Raw genomic sequence first — 16887 nt, 5'->3', positions numbered from 1 at the left:
CACTGCGTCGAACCATTCGGAAAGTTGGTACCTAAAGTGTTCAGTTACATTCAATATTTAAGTATAAATAATTTTGAGATTTCATAAGCTTTACGTATCACAAGAGGTCTTAACCACCTTAAAAGTACAACACTATAATTTTACTAGGGATTAAAATTGCCACAATGTCAGGGTTTCCTCTTTGTTAAGAGTTGATTGGATTGAAAATAAAACAAAAATTAATAAATGTATGTTAGTAATAAAAAAATTTAAATTAATATGTTGTTCTTAAATTCTTCGTCTCCAAAAACTAAATGAAACTTCAAGCTGTTAAATGAGTTATTTTTCGACCGATTTGAATGCTCATGGTAAGGGGTAAGTCATCTATCAGCCATAATGAAAACTAACAGCCCTTTTCTGCTATTCATGTGGATCTTATATTAGATTCACCTATTCGATTCAATTTCAAACTGCCTTTGCATTCTGCTATCCATCGGGTGAACTACATTATCCCAAACCAATTTGACATTCCAATAAACAGCTGTTCATCGCTGCCGAACTATTCAAAGCAGCAGGCGATGACTTGGTACGGAGCATGCACCAACTCATTTGCAAAATATGGTCGGAAGAAAGCATGCCCGATGAGTGGAATCTCAGCATAGTGTGCCCGATACATAAGAAAGGAGACCCTCTAAACTGCGCCAACTACAGAGGCATCAGTCTCCTTAACATTGCGTATAAGATCCCCTCTGCCGTATTATATGAACGTCTGAAGCCATTCGTCAACAACCTGATAGGTCCCTATCAGTGTGGCTTCAGACCAGGAAAGTCCACTATCGACCAAATATTCACACTACGGCAGATCTTGGAAAAAACCCAGGAGCTTCAAATCGATACCCACCATCTCTTTATCGATTTTGAGGCCGCGTATGACAGCATCTATAGGGAAGATGTCTAGTTTTGGCATCCCTGTCAAACTTATCCGTTTGTGCAGAATGACGATGGAGAATGCACGCTGCTCTATCAAGGTCGGAAAAGATCTTACCGATGCATTTGATGTCAAAAAAGGTTTTAGACAAGGCGATGCACTGTCATGCGACTTCTTCAACATCGTTCTGGAAAGAATTGTGCAAAACTCAACCGTCAACACTAGAGGCACAATCTTCCAAAGATCCATCCAATTACTCGGATACGCAGATGATATTGACATAATTGGAAGATCAAAGCGTGATGTCAGTGAAGCGTTTTTGAGCATTGCGACGGAAGCGAAGAAGATGGGTTTAGTGGTCAATGAGGGCAAGACCAAGTATATGCTGTCATCAAAAAAGGACACTGAACGACGACGTCTTGGACAAAACGTCACCATGGACAGCTATAACTTTGAGGTAGTTAAGGACTTTGTCTACCTAGGCACCGCTATTAATGCAGACAACGACACCAGCGCTGAAATCAAACGAAGAATAACTCTTGCAAATCGCTGCTTCTTTGGACTTAAAAGGCAATTGAGAAGTAAAGTCCTCTCTCGAGCATGTAAAATCACCATCTATAAGACACTCATCATCCCGGTTCTCATTTATGGCGCTGAGGCCTGGACCCTCTCAAAGAAAGATGAGAGCGTCTTAGGATGCTTCGAGAGAAAAATTCTTCGGGCGATTTTTGGTCCCGTACGCATAGATGGAGAATGGAGGAGAAGATATAACGACGAGCTGTACGGGCTGTACAGCGACACTGACCTAGTTAGCAGAATCAAAGTCCAACGGCTTAGATGGCTAGGTCATGTAGAGCGGATGGACATCAACGCTCCAGCCCGGAAGGTCTTCGAATCCAATCCTGAGGGACGGCGCAGTAGAGGAAGACCGCGACTCAGGTGGCGCACCCAGGTGGGAGAGGACCTAAACCAACTTGGCGTGCGAAACTGGAGACAGCTAGCTAGGGACCGAGCTGGCTGGAGACGCTTGTTGGTTGAGGCCCAGGTCCGCCCCGGACTGTAGTAAATGAGTTATTTTTCGACCGATTTCGACCGATTTGAATGCTTTGGTTCCAGTGGAACTCATAACAAGTTAAAAGAAAAAGGATATTTTTTCAAGTGTAATGAGGTTTGTACGAAACTCATAATAAGTTGACTGTCTTTTTTCTTTACACAGCAGTTCACACTCCCTTACCTACCATTAATAAAACGAAATAGTCATCTATCAGCCATAATGAAATCTAACAGTCCTATTCTGCTATTCACGTCGATCGTATATTCGAATCACCTATTCGATTCAATTTCACACTGCCTTTGCATTCTGCTATCCATCGGGTGAACTACATTATCCCAAACCAATTTGACATTTAAATAAACAGCTGTCGTGTAAAAATCTTGGGAATGTTTCATAAATTGTTTTGATCAATCCACCTAAACAGAATAATTTATGTAATTTTTGAAAATGGGTAGTATTGGACTTTTTATTCCAATTGTAAGCAGAGGTATAAAAGAATCCTCAAACAGAAAGCTAAGGAGAAATGTTAAAAATGTCTTCCTTCCCCCAAAAATATTAATATTCTTTTATTTATAAAACAAATATTCCAAATTTAGCAATAAATTAGTTTTCACTTACATTTTGCTTACAAAAATTAACAAACCAGACATCAAATAATGATTTCACGTGAATAGAAGAATACCGCGCAGAATTACCGACGTTACCGACATATGGACACAGATTCACTTCGAATGAATAGCAAAATAATGATTAGTAAATTCAAGTAAAATTCCCCCCGATGAATAGCACAATAGGCCCGCAAATCTTGAACTTCTGAAATTGATGTGGAAAGCTGGATATTTTAAATTTGTGTCCTATACAATATCCACAGCTCCTTAGTTAATAAAAACCCAAAGTTGGAAATTCGAAATATTTTCTCGTTTAAAAACATTTTTATTTTGTGTATGTTTATTTAAAGTTTTCCTTATAACTAACTAAAACACATCAACAACAACCATGGTCAGTAAATAACTTAAATCATTTTTAGAAACACATGCTCTTTCCCAAAACTGTGTATCTAACCTTCTGTGCACAAAAGTTTAATAAAGATTCCTATTCTATATCCTAAATGCTAAACCTTATAAGCATTGCGCTCCATATTCTAAAGGTTGTTCAAGGTATCCGGCAGCAGGTGCTACTTTGCCCGGCACATAACCACAACCAGCAAGAACAGGCTTTTGTACAGCAGCTGCCAATGCTAAGCCCGGTTGTGGAGTAAGTCGCAGGAACAATGGTTTCTTTATAACAGCTGGACCGTAGCCAAGATCGGCATAGGACAAGTACGGAGCAGGAGCGGGAACTGCAGCTTCTTCCTCTTCGGCCTCTTCTAATGCCTCAGCTAGAAGCTCAGCTTTTGTTGGAGCTGGGAATGTTTTCTTCTTTTCGATAATTTGGGCGTTCAGAGCATAAAGCTTCTCCTCGGGGATATTCGAAAAGTAGATTCTTTGGATGGCATTTAAAGGTGTTGCCACTGGTCCATAACTGAGCTTAGCTTCGGGTACAGCGAAATTTTTACTCGCAGTCAAGGCCATGCTGATACTAAGAGGATCTGCTGGAACTCCTGGTGGTCGTACATACGCTGCAGGTGGTGCTTTTGGTCTGAAAAGGTCAATTCGTCCAAGTTAATTTTGGCTTAAGATTTTATGAACTAAATTTGTTCTTACAACATTGCATCAAAACATGTAGCAGCTCGGGAAGGAAGGGCTGGCGCACAGTCACAGGTACATTTGCAGGGTGGAGCTGGAGGCTGTAAGAGAAATGAAACGATTCGTAACTTAGTCTAACTTTATAGAAAAATGTAAGACCTACGATTTCGATTTGTTTTCGGTCTCAAGAAGTCATGTGCAAAGCTTTAAATAATTTTAATTACCATAATGTTGTTTTAGTTGTTGCTGATGTTGTGTTTTGTGTGTGTGTGAGTGGGTGTGGATGTGGTTGTGTTTTCCAATAATACAAAAATGATGAATAAAATAACTTAAATGTGTAATCCTAAAAGTATACTCTAGTTTTCGCGTTTACTAATCTTAAATTGTTTCGGTCGCTACGAATTCAAAGTGATGGCTTAGGTGAGGCATGAGCCACAATTACAATAAGAATAAGCTGGCAAAGCAGGTGTTGGTGGAGGCACTGGTGGTGCTGGAAGCAAAGCGAACGGTAATTTAGGCAGTGCGGGCAAAGCAGGCAATGCAGGTAATGCAGGCAATGTAGGTAGAGCAGGCAATGGAGCCTCAGCGGGCAATGCCGGTGCAAGTGGGACTGGAGGTGGTGCAACTGCAGACAGTGCAGCAAGTTGTTCGTATGTATTAAGCTTCTTCTGCAAATGCCCGATGCACTTTTTCTTAACCTCAATTGCGGCATTAAGGACCTTTTTTGCAACTAGTGTTTTAAGTGTACTAAGCCATTCAAACGTGTCACATACTTTGCACGTTGGTTTTGGAGGTTTTGCCGGTTCGACCAGCTGTTTTCCACACCAACAACTATCTCCTATTGGTGGAAACTTCGGCAAAGGGAGTCTTGGTATTGTCTTCGGCACAGGTCGCAGGGGTGGGGGTGCAGCACCGCATGAGCAATAATCCAATCCTTTCGACGCACATAAGCACTGTGCAGCAGCCTTTAGGGAAACAGAAAAAACAATTAATATAGAGTAACGTACTATGGGACTTCTATTAAAAATCCTTACCCTATCAACTAAAGCTAGACACACCACAGCTCCTAATAGTATGAGTCTCAATCTCATCTTGGGCTTGAATTTTGTTGTCTGTTGTCTCCGAGCTGGAAAATTAGAAATCCACACACTCCACGAAGGTTTTACTGATCTTCTGGTTGCATTTACAAACAATCTTCTGTTTTTATATTAATCTATCGTTTTTCAATTTGATTCTTGAGATGTGACAATTTGATGTTTTCCGTTAACTGGTGCATGTGTTTATAAGTGTGTGTGTGAGTTGGTGTGATTGAATCATTTGATTTCGAATTCAAGGTTATGGATTGACCTTGGTGCTTGCTTTTTGTGTTCAAGCCGCTTTGTAACGAATTAAAGGAAAAATCAATGTTCAAGTTTTCTTTTCTTTTTTCTTTTTCTTTCATTCGCTGATTTCTTTGGAAATTTTGTTTTTGTGTTTTTCCTTTTAATATGATGGTGGGAGTTAATGGGAAGCACATGTCTTCATTCTCGAGCATATGTAAAAAGAACATGACTTTTCTTTTGTGCTTTTCTATAATTGCGCAGTCTTTTTCATTTTGGTGTTCTTTTTCTGTTCTAGCATTTTGTCAGGTAATGTTTGTTCGATATGTGGAAAAGTGTTTCACACGCTTTACGCATTAAGCGTGGAGTGTCGCTAAAGGTGTGAGTAAAATAATTTCCGTAAACAATACGGAAAATGTAAAAAATATTTTCGTGAATAATATAATTTCCGGTCTTGGGGCAAAAAATTATGTGATAAAGATTAAGATTAATATTTATAATTTTGGTATTTATAGTTACTTTAATGATAAACTTATTTTCATTAGCAGTTTATTGAAGTTTCTGAGATAACTTCACATGATTTTTAAGAATTTTGTAGTTTTGAACATTGATTAAAAGATTTGGTATCATGACCTGTTGCTCGTAATCAAGTGTAATTTGTAATATTTATTTTAAAAAGTTTGTATTCCATTGCGATGGGGTGTTTATTTAAGCGATACAATTTTGCTCCTTTTGGCTTATTTATTGTAATTGGAAACAGAACTTTCAATAGTCAATGCACTTAAATTTTACTCAATTAGGAGTTAAAATAAAATAAATTAGGTGGCTCAACAGTCCATTGACAACTAGCGCCTAGTGACTTACAACCATTCTTGTGTGCGAGTAATGTTGCCAGGAATGGAGGGGACCTACAGTTTTAAGCCGAATCCGAACGGTTTATTAGAGAAAGCAGTTTTCATGACAAGATTTACTCTTGCATGATTTGTCAATTCCTCGCAAGAGGCAGTAACCGTTTAAAAAATTTAATTTTTGCAGTGATTGGACCTAGGACTTGAGGTATGACAATCCTAGGCACTAACCATAATGCCACGAGTACTACTCCATCCAAAAATGGTTTTAAAATATTTATTAACACCGTTCTAAAGGTTTTCAAAAACATTTCCTTCTTCCTCTGTATTTTTTTTGTATATTTATGTTTCTGTCAATTTTATCCCATTGTTTTCAAAAACTGTTTCTTGTGCAAAACTTAGAACCAAACGTTTTTAAGCTATTTCTTTATTGATTAGTCAGAAAGATTCGCTGACGATAGTACTCTTAGCTTTTCATATTCGTTTTCAGATTCACACCCCTCTTCTTCGGATGTGGAATTGCAACGACAAAATATGATAAGCTCATTAAATTCCGACCTAAACAGCATTGTACAGTGGGGAATAAGAAACCGTGTGGAATTTAATGCTTCGAAAACCCAATGCTGTCTTGTATCGTTAAAGCGAAATATACCCCACTTACCATTATCCATAAATGGCACTTGCATTGAGGAAACTGAACATCTTGATATTGTGTATCACCAACCACCTTTTGTGGAACGATCACATACGCGATGTCGCAAGATGTTTGGGTTTTCTAAGGTGATGCAAGAAGTATTTCTCCCCCTCTGATCTGGCTGTTATTAACAAGACTTATATACGTCCAAAGCTTGAGTATAATTCCCATATGTGGGCTATTGTTCCTGCAACTTACTTAAGCCTCTTGGATAGTATTGAACGTATAGCATTTAGATTGATTGGAGATATTACCATCATAAAATCATTTGCGTCACTTGAACATCGTCGAAATGTTTCTTGTCTCACCCTCTTTTACCGTTATATTAATGGCTTATGCTCTAGAGAAATACCCAGTAAATAATTCAACCGTAATACTCGCACTTCTAGGAGTGCTCATCAGTATACCCTCCAGCCCAACTTCGGTCGTAAGTACTGTCAAGTACAGAGATTCGTTCCTTAGCCGTACTATCCGAATGTGGAATGCCTTGCCACACTCTGTCTTTTCCAGCCATTGCAATATTCTGGAATTCAAATCCAATGTGCACCGACATCTCCTTTCAACCCCTCTCTCCCGTTTGAGTTTGCGTTTATTATAAAAAAAAAAGATAGACGTTTTCTTATCATGGGTATGATCTCCCTTGAGAAGTACTTCGACATCTTCATCTTGGTCTTTGCTCAGGTTTTTTCTGTATTTCTAAGTGATGAATAAAATTATTATTACTAAGACATTATTTTGATTCTATTGACATCTGTACGAATTTGTTTTGAACACTTTAAAACTCTTAACACCTTCGACTTTTTCCTCAAAACTAACTTAACAAAAATCTCATTATTAAAATCAATTTCAGATGAACATATTTTGTTTTTCAACTATACAAGAATAATTAATGGAACAATTATTTCGATAATTTTAACTATGAACATTTTTCTTCATACCATAAATTAAAACATTCTCCTATTTTGGACACAGGCATCACCCACATAGTTTAAAGTTTAAAATACATGAAATGTGTCCCTTGCAAAAAGCATTAGTTAGGCCCTAGTTTGCAAATGTTTAATCAACTACAATTTTGGACTTATAATCCACACCAATTTTAACTGTTTAATTCCTTGGGCTTTGATGTTTAAAGATAAGCTACACGTGTCGAAATACAAACACAATGTAACAAAAGTTAACTTTATTAAAATGTGCGGGTAAAAATAAATAATATATATAATATAAAATTAATAACTGTTATTATTTGTCACTTTTTTTGTTTTGAACATAAAGTAAACCTACAAGTGGGAAAAGTTAAAGTTGCGCTTTAAACTTCTTTTTAGATCTATTGAAATGAATTCAGCATTTTTAACATTGACAGAGAATTCAGTTAATTATGGTTAAGAATGGTTAATGTATCAAATATTGGTGTAATTTTATTAAACAAGAATTATAAACTTTTCTGCAAACAGGGACTAAGAATTCAAAAAGTTTACAACTATATAAAAGTATACACAAAGCGCCCAAGTTAACCACTAATAAAACTAGAAATTTTACATGTATCAAATTCTCATTAGTTAAAAGGTGTTGAAAGTATTTATTTTTATCAACCTCTTTTTATATAAATTGGAATAGCAATTCTAAAATGCTTAAATTTGAAAAATTACTTCAAATAATTTATTTGTGTGCAATATTAAGTTTAATAGAGTATTAAGAAATATATTTTATTTCGGTTTTACGAAACCACTACTCTTGTCCTAGAATACTCAGAAATAATTATATTTAAGTTTTTTTTCCATGATTTATTGAAAGATAAAAAGAAATAGAAAACAAAATAACATACATAAGAGTTTATTACTTTTATTCATTACTATTTACACTTCAGCTAAATCGCAGATTTTATGATAAGCACAAAATATTTACATATTTTAATCAAATACAATATAGTAATTATTTTTAATTGTATTATATTTAGCCTAGTTGACTGTTTTTTAAAAACAAAATTAGCATTAGCAAATAAAATCAAAAATATACTCTTTACTGCTGTTATTATAACAAAATGAAAGTATGGGTTACATGAACTTGCTCATGTATCCAAAGAGTCTGTTAAAAACATTTCCTGTATTTCAAGTTGCAGGAAATTAATTAAGAAAATTTAAATACCATTTTATTTCTCAAAAAAAACTTAATTTTTCAAAAAAATTTTATATATCATATTATATATATGCATACTAGCTGTTTTGTCATATAAATAATTTCTAGAAAATATTTTGCTAAAAATAAATAACTTATTGTAAAGCAGCATTCACATGAGCGCGACCAACGAACGTAGTATGAATTATTATGAAAACTGAAAGACATATTTCCACACAAATTCTTAACAAAATGATAGCAATATAGTTTCTAGTTGATTTATGATGCACAATTTTACTTTTCAATATCATATATTAATAAATTTAAGAAAACAAATGTATTCGTCGTGAAAAAAATTCTAGTTGATACGAACTGTCAAACTTTATTCGCGTTCCACATTATCCACACTCCCAACGAATAAAATAATCGCGCGTACTTAACCTAAAAAAGTCATTCTTGATTTGGTTTCGGTGGTGAATGGTGTTATGCTGGCTCCTTAAAAAAAATATTTACGACGAATTAAAAACTCTTATGTGAAAGAAATGTTGAAATCGACGAATATTCGTTCATTCGTTGGTGAATAATGCTTAAGCGTGTAAGGGTGTGGTATATAAATAGGAGATTTATAGTTAAGAGCCTTGCACATGAGAGAGAACAACGAATAAACGAATGGAACATTTCAAAAAGTCAATTTCAAACAAAAACACATTTTAATTATAAGAAACCAATTCACACTTATGTTAGGATAATAAAATTTGCATTTTGTTCTCTATAATAAGACAATTTTGTAAAAACAATTTGTTAGTAACGAATTGCAGTGTGTTTGCTACGAATTGTCAAACTCTATTCCCGTTCCACATACCATCCACACTGCGACGAATAAATTGTTCGCGCCCAACTTAACCTCAAAAATATACCACTCTTGTTCTATTTATAAAAAAGGGTAATTATAAATTGACAATTCATCGCTGTCTGCGAATAGAATTAAAGCTCATGTGAAAGGAAAGTCAAAATATGCGAACATCCAAAGTTCGCAGTTCGTAGCTCATGTGCAAGATGCTTTAGTTAGTTATAGAGCACTGTAAGCGGTGACAAAAAGTCGTTAGTTGAATTATTCTTAAAAAATTTAAAATTACCAACAATATTTTTCATATAAAGAAGTGGATAGTTTGAAAATCTAGTTTTATTAAATAGATTTTTAGTCAAAAACAAATTTTTACCAATTAACATTTCTTAAATTTTTACAAATTGGATGAACGAAATTAATTTGAGAGATATCAAGAACCGAACATCAACTTTTACCAAATTTGCGTACTATTTCTTGTAGATTTTATTTTTTTATGAAAAAAACGGACTATTGGACTTTTAGAAAAAAAAAATTGTTGAATTTCGAAAACAATATTTTCTGTGAAATAAAAAAAGTTTGAAGACAATATTTTTAATTTTTGAAAAGCTATTTTAGTCGAAAGTACATTTTTACCAAGTTTTAGTATTGTTTTTTTGTTAGGTTTTTTGTAAAAAAAAAACTATCAATTCGATTTTTCTCAAAATTTTACTGAATGTTGACAACAACATTTTTTAAAAGATAAAAGTAGTGTAAAGCCAATATCTAAAATTTTTAAAAAGATATTTGAGTCGAAATTCAGTTTTTACCAACTTTGGGTAATGTTTTTTTAGGTTTTTATTTTTATACAAAAAACTGTCAATTCAATTTTTCTTAAAATTTCAACAGATGTTGAAAACGTTATTTTTTTTGCACAAAAATTGTGTTGGTGATAAAATCATTTTGTATTCGTAAAATTTCGACGTTACACATTTTTTTCATTTGTTTTTGATTTATAAAAAAACCGTTTATTGGTTTGGTATCACGTTACAATATATTATCTAAAGTTTAATTCAAGTCTCCAAGTATTGCTCCATGATATATTTATTGTTAGCCAAAATGTTCACCTTTTTTAAACTGCTATGGTAAAAAATATCACCCACAAATTTTTTTTTGAGAGCCCTTTCTGCATCTTTCTGCATTATTATCTGTATAACAAAATTTATTTGAAGCCGATATCTCTTCTTGTTATTGAGCTATGAATGACGAAAAAAATGTCGCTAATGTACGGACGTATACGCACGCACAGACATCTTTCGAAAAGTTCTTTTATTTCGACTCTAGGAACCTTGAAACTTCGTGAAATGTCAAAATTTTCAATTTGACAAATCAGAACCAATACAATCATTTAACTAAAAGCTGAACCTCAAATTTCTATGATTTATTTATTATATAAATGGACAAATTTATTTTAAGTTTTGTGTTCCATCGATTCCATACGTCTTTGCCCATTAAATAAAGTTTTTTTTTAAAAAGTTTTTATGTTTACACAGTTATCGTTTTAGCTTCTTGCGGAGCTTCACTCTGTTTTTTTCAGACCTTAATTATGTATAGATATATCTTCTAAGCAGTACTAAAGCTAACAAGTTTTTACCAATTTGTATGTATTGTGTGATAGCTAAGCAATACACTTTCGTAAATGTCAAACTTTCAACTGAAAAAAAGGTTTAACAACTTAGTGTGACAGATGTCGAATTCCAGCTCTATACTTTTGAAACTGCTTAATAGATAAACCATTTCAATAACATAAATCCCCAATCAAAATCCTTACCAAAATTGAAAAGTAAAAACATTTTAACTCGAAATAATGATCGTTCACATTATGTTGCGTGGGCCATTGTTTTTTTCTAATGTGGGGTAACAGTGTATTTACACTGTTCTAAACTTTGAAAACTACAATAAACGAGTATTCAAAATATTGGAATCACAAAAGTTGAAAAGCGGTAGGAGACCAAAAGTGCCATTCTGCAATTATCAGAGTGCTATATTTTTTTTCATAACTGCTTATTATAAAGGTGTGTTCAGACCAAAAAACGAAAACGTTTTTGAAATCATCTGGAAATGGAAAACATTACAGAAAAGTTTTTCAAGCAATGTTTCCTGAATTATTTCTTTGGTGAAATAAAAAAGTAAAGATCTATCCCAATGAACTTTAAGATCTTGTGGAATACCTTCGTATAAATATTATTTGGTACGATTTTTAAATTTGACAGACATGATTTACATACGTTTTTAAATCAAAACAAAAAATCATCTTTTTAAGGACTACGGGTATGTCACCATCAGGTATTTTTATTTAAAACAGTTATTTTGTTTTCTCAAGAACTAATCAACCGTTTTTAATAATGTTTTTCAGAACACTGTCTCAATAATATTAGATGATGAAAATCGTCATTGTTTTTAGCTTTGATTTAAAAAAAATATCAAATGTGTTTTTTTTTCGAAATTCGATGTCTTGAAAATGGGTCATCATTGTTTTGTTTTACAAAATTGAAATGTAAAACGTACATATATAAGTAAGCAATTAAAAATTGAATATATACAGTCTCTGGCCATATTATTAGACGCACTTTAGATTTTATGCAAAATCTTAATTCCCTGCTATTTTAAAAATATTGTAACGCATTTAAATTATTTTATATGCAGAATATGAACTTCTTCTCAGAAATAAAGCAACAGATTTAAAGAATTTTTTTGAAATTAATATTTTCAGTTTTTGTTGTTGCTATTTTTTAAATTATTTGTTGAACCTCCTTTTGCCTTAATAATAGCCTCAATTATGCGCGGCATACTGTCAATGCATGATTTGACTGTTTTCTGCATTTGTGGGTGGTGATTCCACATGTGAATTATTTTCCTCTTCATCAGCTCCAACACGTTTTCAATTAGGCTCATATCAGGCTGTTTCCCGGAAAGTCCAATCTAGGGATGCTTTCTTCCCTCAAATAAGTTTTTATGGACCGGACTGTGTGGGATGGAGCTCCATCTCTCCATCTTGCATAAAAATGTAACCAAACATCGATTCTTGAACGTTAAAAATATTGCGAATAATATAATGTGCAAATACTTCAGTACATCTAATAATACGGCCAGGGACTGTATAATCTAATATATGAAATTCTCCTGTTTTTTTATAAATCAAAAACAAATGGAAACAAATGTGTCACCTCGAAAATTTTACGAATACAAAATAATTTTATCACCAAAACAATTTTGTGCAAAGAAAATAACGTTTTCAACATCTGGTGAAATTTTAAGAAAAATTGAATTGACATTTTTTTGTATAAAAAATAAAAACCTAAAAAAACATTACTCAAAGTTGGTAAAAACTGAATGTTGACTCAAATATCTTTTCAGAAACTTGAGATTAAGGCTTCAAACTTATTTAAACTTATAAGAAATATTATTTTCAACATTCGCAACAATTTTAAGAAAAATCTAATTGATAGTTTTTTTTTTTACAAAAAATAAAAACCTAAACCAAAAAATTTATAAAAGTTTGTTAAAATTGATTTTCGACTCAAATATCTTTTCCAAACTTTGAGATATTGGCTTTAAACTACTTTTATCTTTTAAAAAATATTGTTGTCAACATTCAGTAAAATTTTAAGAGAAATCGAATTGACAGTTTATTTTACAAAAAATAAAAACTTAAATGAAAATTTAACAAAAGTTGGTAAAAATTGATTTTCAACTCAAAAATCTTCAAAACTTTGAGATATCGGCCTTACACTACTTTTATCTTTTAAAAAATGTTGTTGTCAACCATAAGTAAAATTTTAAGAAAAATCGAATTGACAGTTTTTTTACAAAAACTAAAATCCTAACAAAAAAACAATACAAAAACTTGGTAAAAATGTACTTTCGACTCAAATAGCTTTTCAAAAATTAAAAATATTCTCTTCAAACTTTTTTATTTCACAGAAAATATTGTTTTCGATGTTCAACAGTTTGTTTCTAAAAGTCCAATAGTCCGTTTTTTTTCATACAAAAATAAAATCTACAAGAAATAGTACGCAAATATGGTAAAAGGGTAAAAGTTGATGTTCGGTTCTTGGTATCTCTCAAATTAATTTCGTTCATCCAATTTGTAAAAATTTAAGAAATGCTAATTGGTAAAAATTTGTTTTTGACTAAAAATCTACATATGTATGTAAACATTATGTACATACATAGATAACAAAATTAGATTTTCAAACTAAACTATTGTTGGTAATTTTTTAAGGATAATTCAACTAACAATTTTTAAGCAAGACAAATCGACAGACGCAGACGGGATGGGAAGTTATCAGTGTGGCTCGCAAAATTAATCCATATATTTTTCCCATCGAATGCAAAAACAGGTGAACTTTCTATTTTGACAGATGTGAATACAAATTTAATTGATTTATTTCAATAAAAAAACCATAAGAAAGATTTTTCTTGGCTAAGTTTTCAGTCAGTTTTCCTATAAAGTGGACTTAATTGGAAGGGAGTTTTTGGGTAGCTTTCTTTCAAGTCCGAACCTTACAAATACCTTTTTTTATAATTTACGGGCTTTTAGGGGGTTGTTAATACCCTTAGCATGTTTAAAGCTTAAACACAGTGAGAGGCTTAGGGAAATAGGGAAGGATTAAAGAGGAGATACCGTGCGCATTGGTCTTAAAGTTTTGAATATCAAAACTTGACTTGTATGAGAAGCAATCTTCTTGAAACCCAAAATCTTAACAACCAATACTATAAATAAAGTTGAATTGTTAAATTTTATTTAAACTTTTTTCATTTTATTCAACAGCACTACATCATTATAATTATTTTAACACAATAATTTTTTTTTGTCAAGGAATTTCTATAACAATTATCACGATGCAAACCCAATACAAGCCATGCCTCTGATTAGAAACATGTTATCTTAATCATTAATAAAATATTTTTTTTTTCAACAGTTACCTACCTACAATTGTACATTTATATAATATATTTAAACACATATTTACTTAGAATTTTGAAATTGCCTAGAATAAGACAACATTGTCGTAAATTAACAAAAACAAAAAAATCAACGTTTCCGCAAAGACAAAGATCTCTGGCAAATTGCTTCGCAATCTATCAATAAAACACCCCCTTTTGCCTATAGCCTTCTATCTAAGATCAACGTTCATTTAATTGCTACCGCCCGCGTGTGTCGAAACGTCTAAACGTTCGTTGCTCTAATCTTCAAAAACCCATGCAGATTACAATCTCCGTTTTGGCTGAAAACAAATTGCACCCTTCCTTTGTATATGGCAACCTCTCTCTGTCACGCAAATATATTTTCAATTGAAAACTATTTCACTCTTGCTATCGTCGTCGCGCCGCCATACCGCACAGGCACAAGCTTATTTTGCTATTTGCTTTCTCATCTGCGTTATCAAGTCGCTCACCACAATAAATTAAAACATAATCAGGTGACTATATAAGTAGCATCAACCCTGAATCGATTCTTAATCCAATCGCACATTGTTTTCGACATTCGACAGCAACAGTCGGAACAGTTCTAGCAACAAATTAAGAATAAAGTTTGATCGCGATTCGTCTGAGAAAAGTTCAAAACCAAATTCGACAATATGATTAATTTAAACAAACGGTGTTTCTTTGTTATGAGTGGAATTACGAACGAGCTGGGCAAAATCACGGCCATTGAATTTTCCAAAAAATTCATGCCGGGATCGGTAGTGGTTCTCTTCGAAGATTCTCAGCCAGATTTGGCCCGTACAAAAGCTGCCATTTGCTCGCTACAAAATCAGTTGAACGTCGTTTGCTGCAAAGTCGACTGGAACCTGAGCAGTGCAGAATTCTTCCAAAATCAATTCGACGACATTTTGAAGGATTTGAACCGTGATGACTTCGAGCTGGCTTTCATCATTCACAACGAAGGAGCGATTTCAACAGATGTTATAAGTGAACCGAATGACAGTGAATCGTGGTTAAATCACGTTCAGATAAGTCTGAATGCTACAGTCGGCATAAACCAGGCCTTTTTGAACACATTTAAGGACACCGACAAGTTGGTGGTGAATCTCACACCAAGTGCTCCAATTGTACCCTTCGTATATGAAAAACTCAAATGTTCAGCGAAGAAGGCCCGCGACATGTACTTCCGTGCAATGGCTGCTGCTGAAGAAAAAGTGACAGTTCTCAATTACCGCCCGGGATTCTTGGAGTCTTTCGAGGCTAACTCTCAAATTGATCCAAATAATAACATCAATGAAGTGAATTCGATTAAATTGACGATGAAAGCAAAGAGGCCATATGTTAAGCCATTGGAAACTGTCCACAAGCTAATCGACACATTGGAATCATCCAAATTTAGCTCAGGACACGACATTGACTTCTACACCAATTGACTGAGTTTAACAAATAATAATTTTAATAACAATAGTTTGTATTATAAAAATGTTCCATTGACGATGGCGGTGGACAATTTAAATTTAGCTGAATTAATTAATAAAATAATTTATTTTTATGCGAACTTCTTTTTTCGTTGGTGTTTTCGTACAGTTATTTTTTCCTTGAACTCTGGTGTTCTATATTGTATCGGACTTTTATGACTGATTCACTTTGTGCGGGAAATTTTGTTTAGTTTATAAGCGCGAGCTTTAATTTTAATAGTATTTCCAACCAAGTTAAAATAAGAACTCAGAATATTAAAATTTAGATTGTTATTATTTTTATAAAAATAAAAAATAATAATTGTCTAGCCATAGAATGTTTTGAACCGTGTTACAATGAATTATTAGATGTATTACAATAATAATTAATTTTAAAGCTAATTAAGGCCATAAAAACCTATCGGAAAAAGGCAATTTCGAGGCCAGAAAAATCTTTAGAATAGTGGTATAGTTCTTGTTATTGTGCACAAAAAAGGTTAACATATCACATTTAACGTTCATGTAGATGGGATATATTTAACTTCCCATAGGAGTCCAAATAAAAGATTTTTAGTGCGTGCGTACGTATACGTATATACGTTGGGGAAGCTTTATTCGTCGTCTATTTCTTAAGAACAAGTGGAGATATCGACTTAAAATAACTGTTGTTCTACAGATAATAATGCAGAAAAAGCAAAAAGTATTCTGAACAAAATTGAGTTGTTTTTTTACCATAGCAATTACTAAAAAAAGTGAAACTTCTGGTTAAACCTATATATCTAAAGCTTCAATTAAGTTTTATATTATAGTATTATGTATCGATACCAAACTAGTATATTTTTTACAAAAAAATCAATTAACGGGTTTTTATAAATAAAAAAAAAAAACTGACAAAAATTATACGAATACAAAATTAATTTATCTCGAAAATAATTATATGCAACGAAGAATAACGATTTTGAAATCTGGTAAGATTTAGAGAAAAATCGAATTTAT

The 16887-nt window shown here is 33.0% G+C and overlaps 2 protein-coding genes across 2 annotated transcripts; one reads left to right on the top strand and one right to left on the bottom strand.

Annotated features, from left to right (window-relative positions):
- Positions 1–2867: 2867 nt before the first annotated feature.
- On the bottom strand, positions 2868–5131 carry LOC129944925 (protein diaphanous homolog 1). Its single transcript, XM_056054584.1, has 4 exons — positions 4681–5131; positions 4066–4611; positions 3665–3747; positions 2868–3599 (listed from the first exon to the last, which is right to left on the bottom strand). Exons 1-4 carry the CDS (start codon positions 4735–4737, stop codon positions 3080–3082), a joined length of 1206 nt encoding a protein of 401 aa, XP_055910559.1. The 5' UTR covers positions 4738–5131; the 3' UTR covers positions 2868–3079.
- Positions 5132–14363: 9232 nt separating this feature from the next.
- On the top strand, positions 14364–15986 carry LOC129947886 (sepiapterin reductase-like). The gene has a single exon (XM_056058638.1). The coding sequence runs from the start codon at positions 15088–15090 to the stop codon at positions 15865–15867; it is 780 nt and encodes a 259-aa protein (XP_055914613.1). The 5' UTR covers positions 14364–15087; the 3' UTR covers positions 15868–15986.
- Positions 15987–16887: the final 901 nt, after the last annotated feature.

Source organism: Eupeodes corollae, chromosome 2, assembly GCF_945859685.1.
Source record: "Eupeodes corollae chromosome 2, idEupCoro1.1, whole genome shotgun sequence".
In the NCBI taxonomy this organism is placed as follows: Eukaryota; Metazoa; Arthropoda; class Insecta; order Diptera; family Syrphidae; genus Eupeodes; species Eupeodes corollae.
This window is presented reverse-complemented; position numbering and strand designations above follow the sequence as displayed.

Bases quoted from the DNA above. Each gene is read 5' to 3' on its own strand.
- LOC129944925 (XM_056054584.1), bottom strand. From the start codon at position 4,737: ATGAGATTGAGACTCATACTATTAGGAGCTGTGGTGTGTCTAGCTTTA. The intron at 4,612-4,680 runs GTAAGGATTTTT...GTTTCCCTAAAG, and splicing joins GTCTAGCTTTAGTTGATAGG to GCTGCTGCACAGTGCTTATG. The intron at 3,600-3,664 runs GTAAGAACAAAT...TGACCTTTTCAG, and splicing joins ACATGTTTTGATGCAATGTT to ACCAAAAGCACCACCTGCAG.
- LOC129947886 (XM_056058638.1), top strand. From the start codon at position 15,088: ATGATTAATTTAAACAAACGGTGTTTCTTTGTTATGAGTGGAATTACG.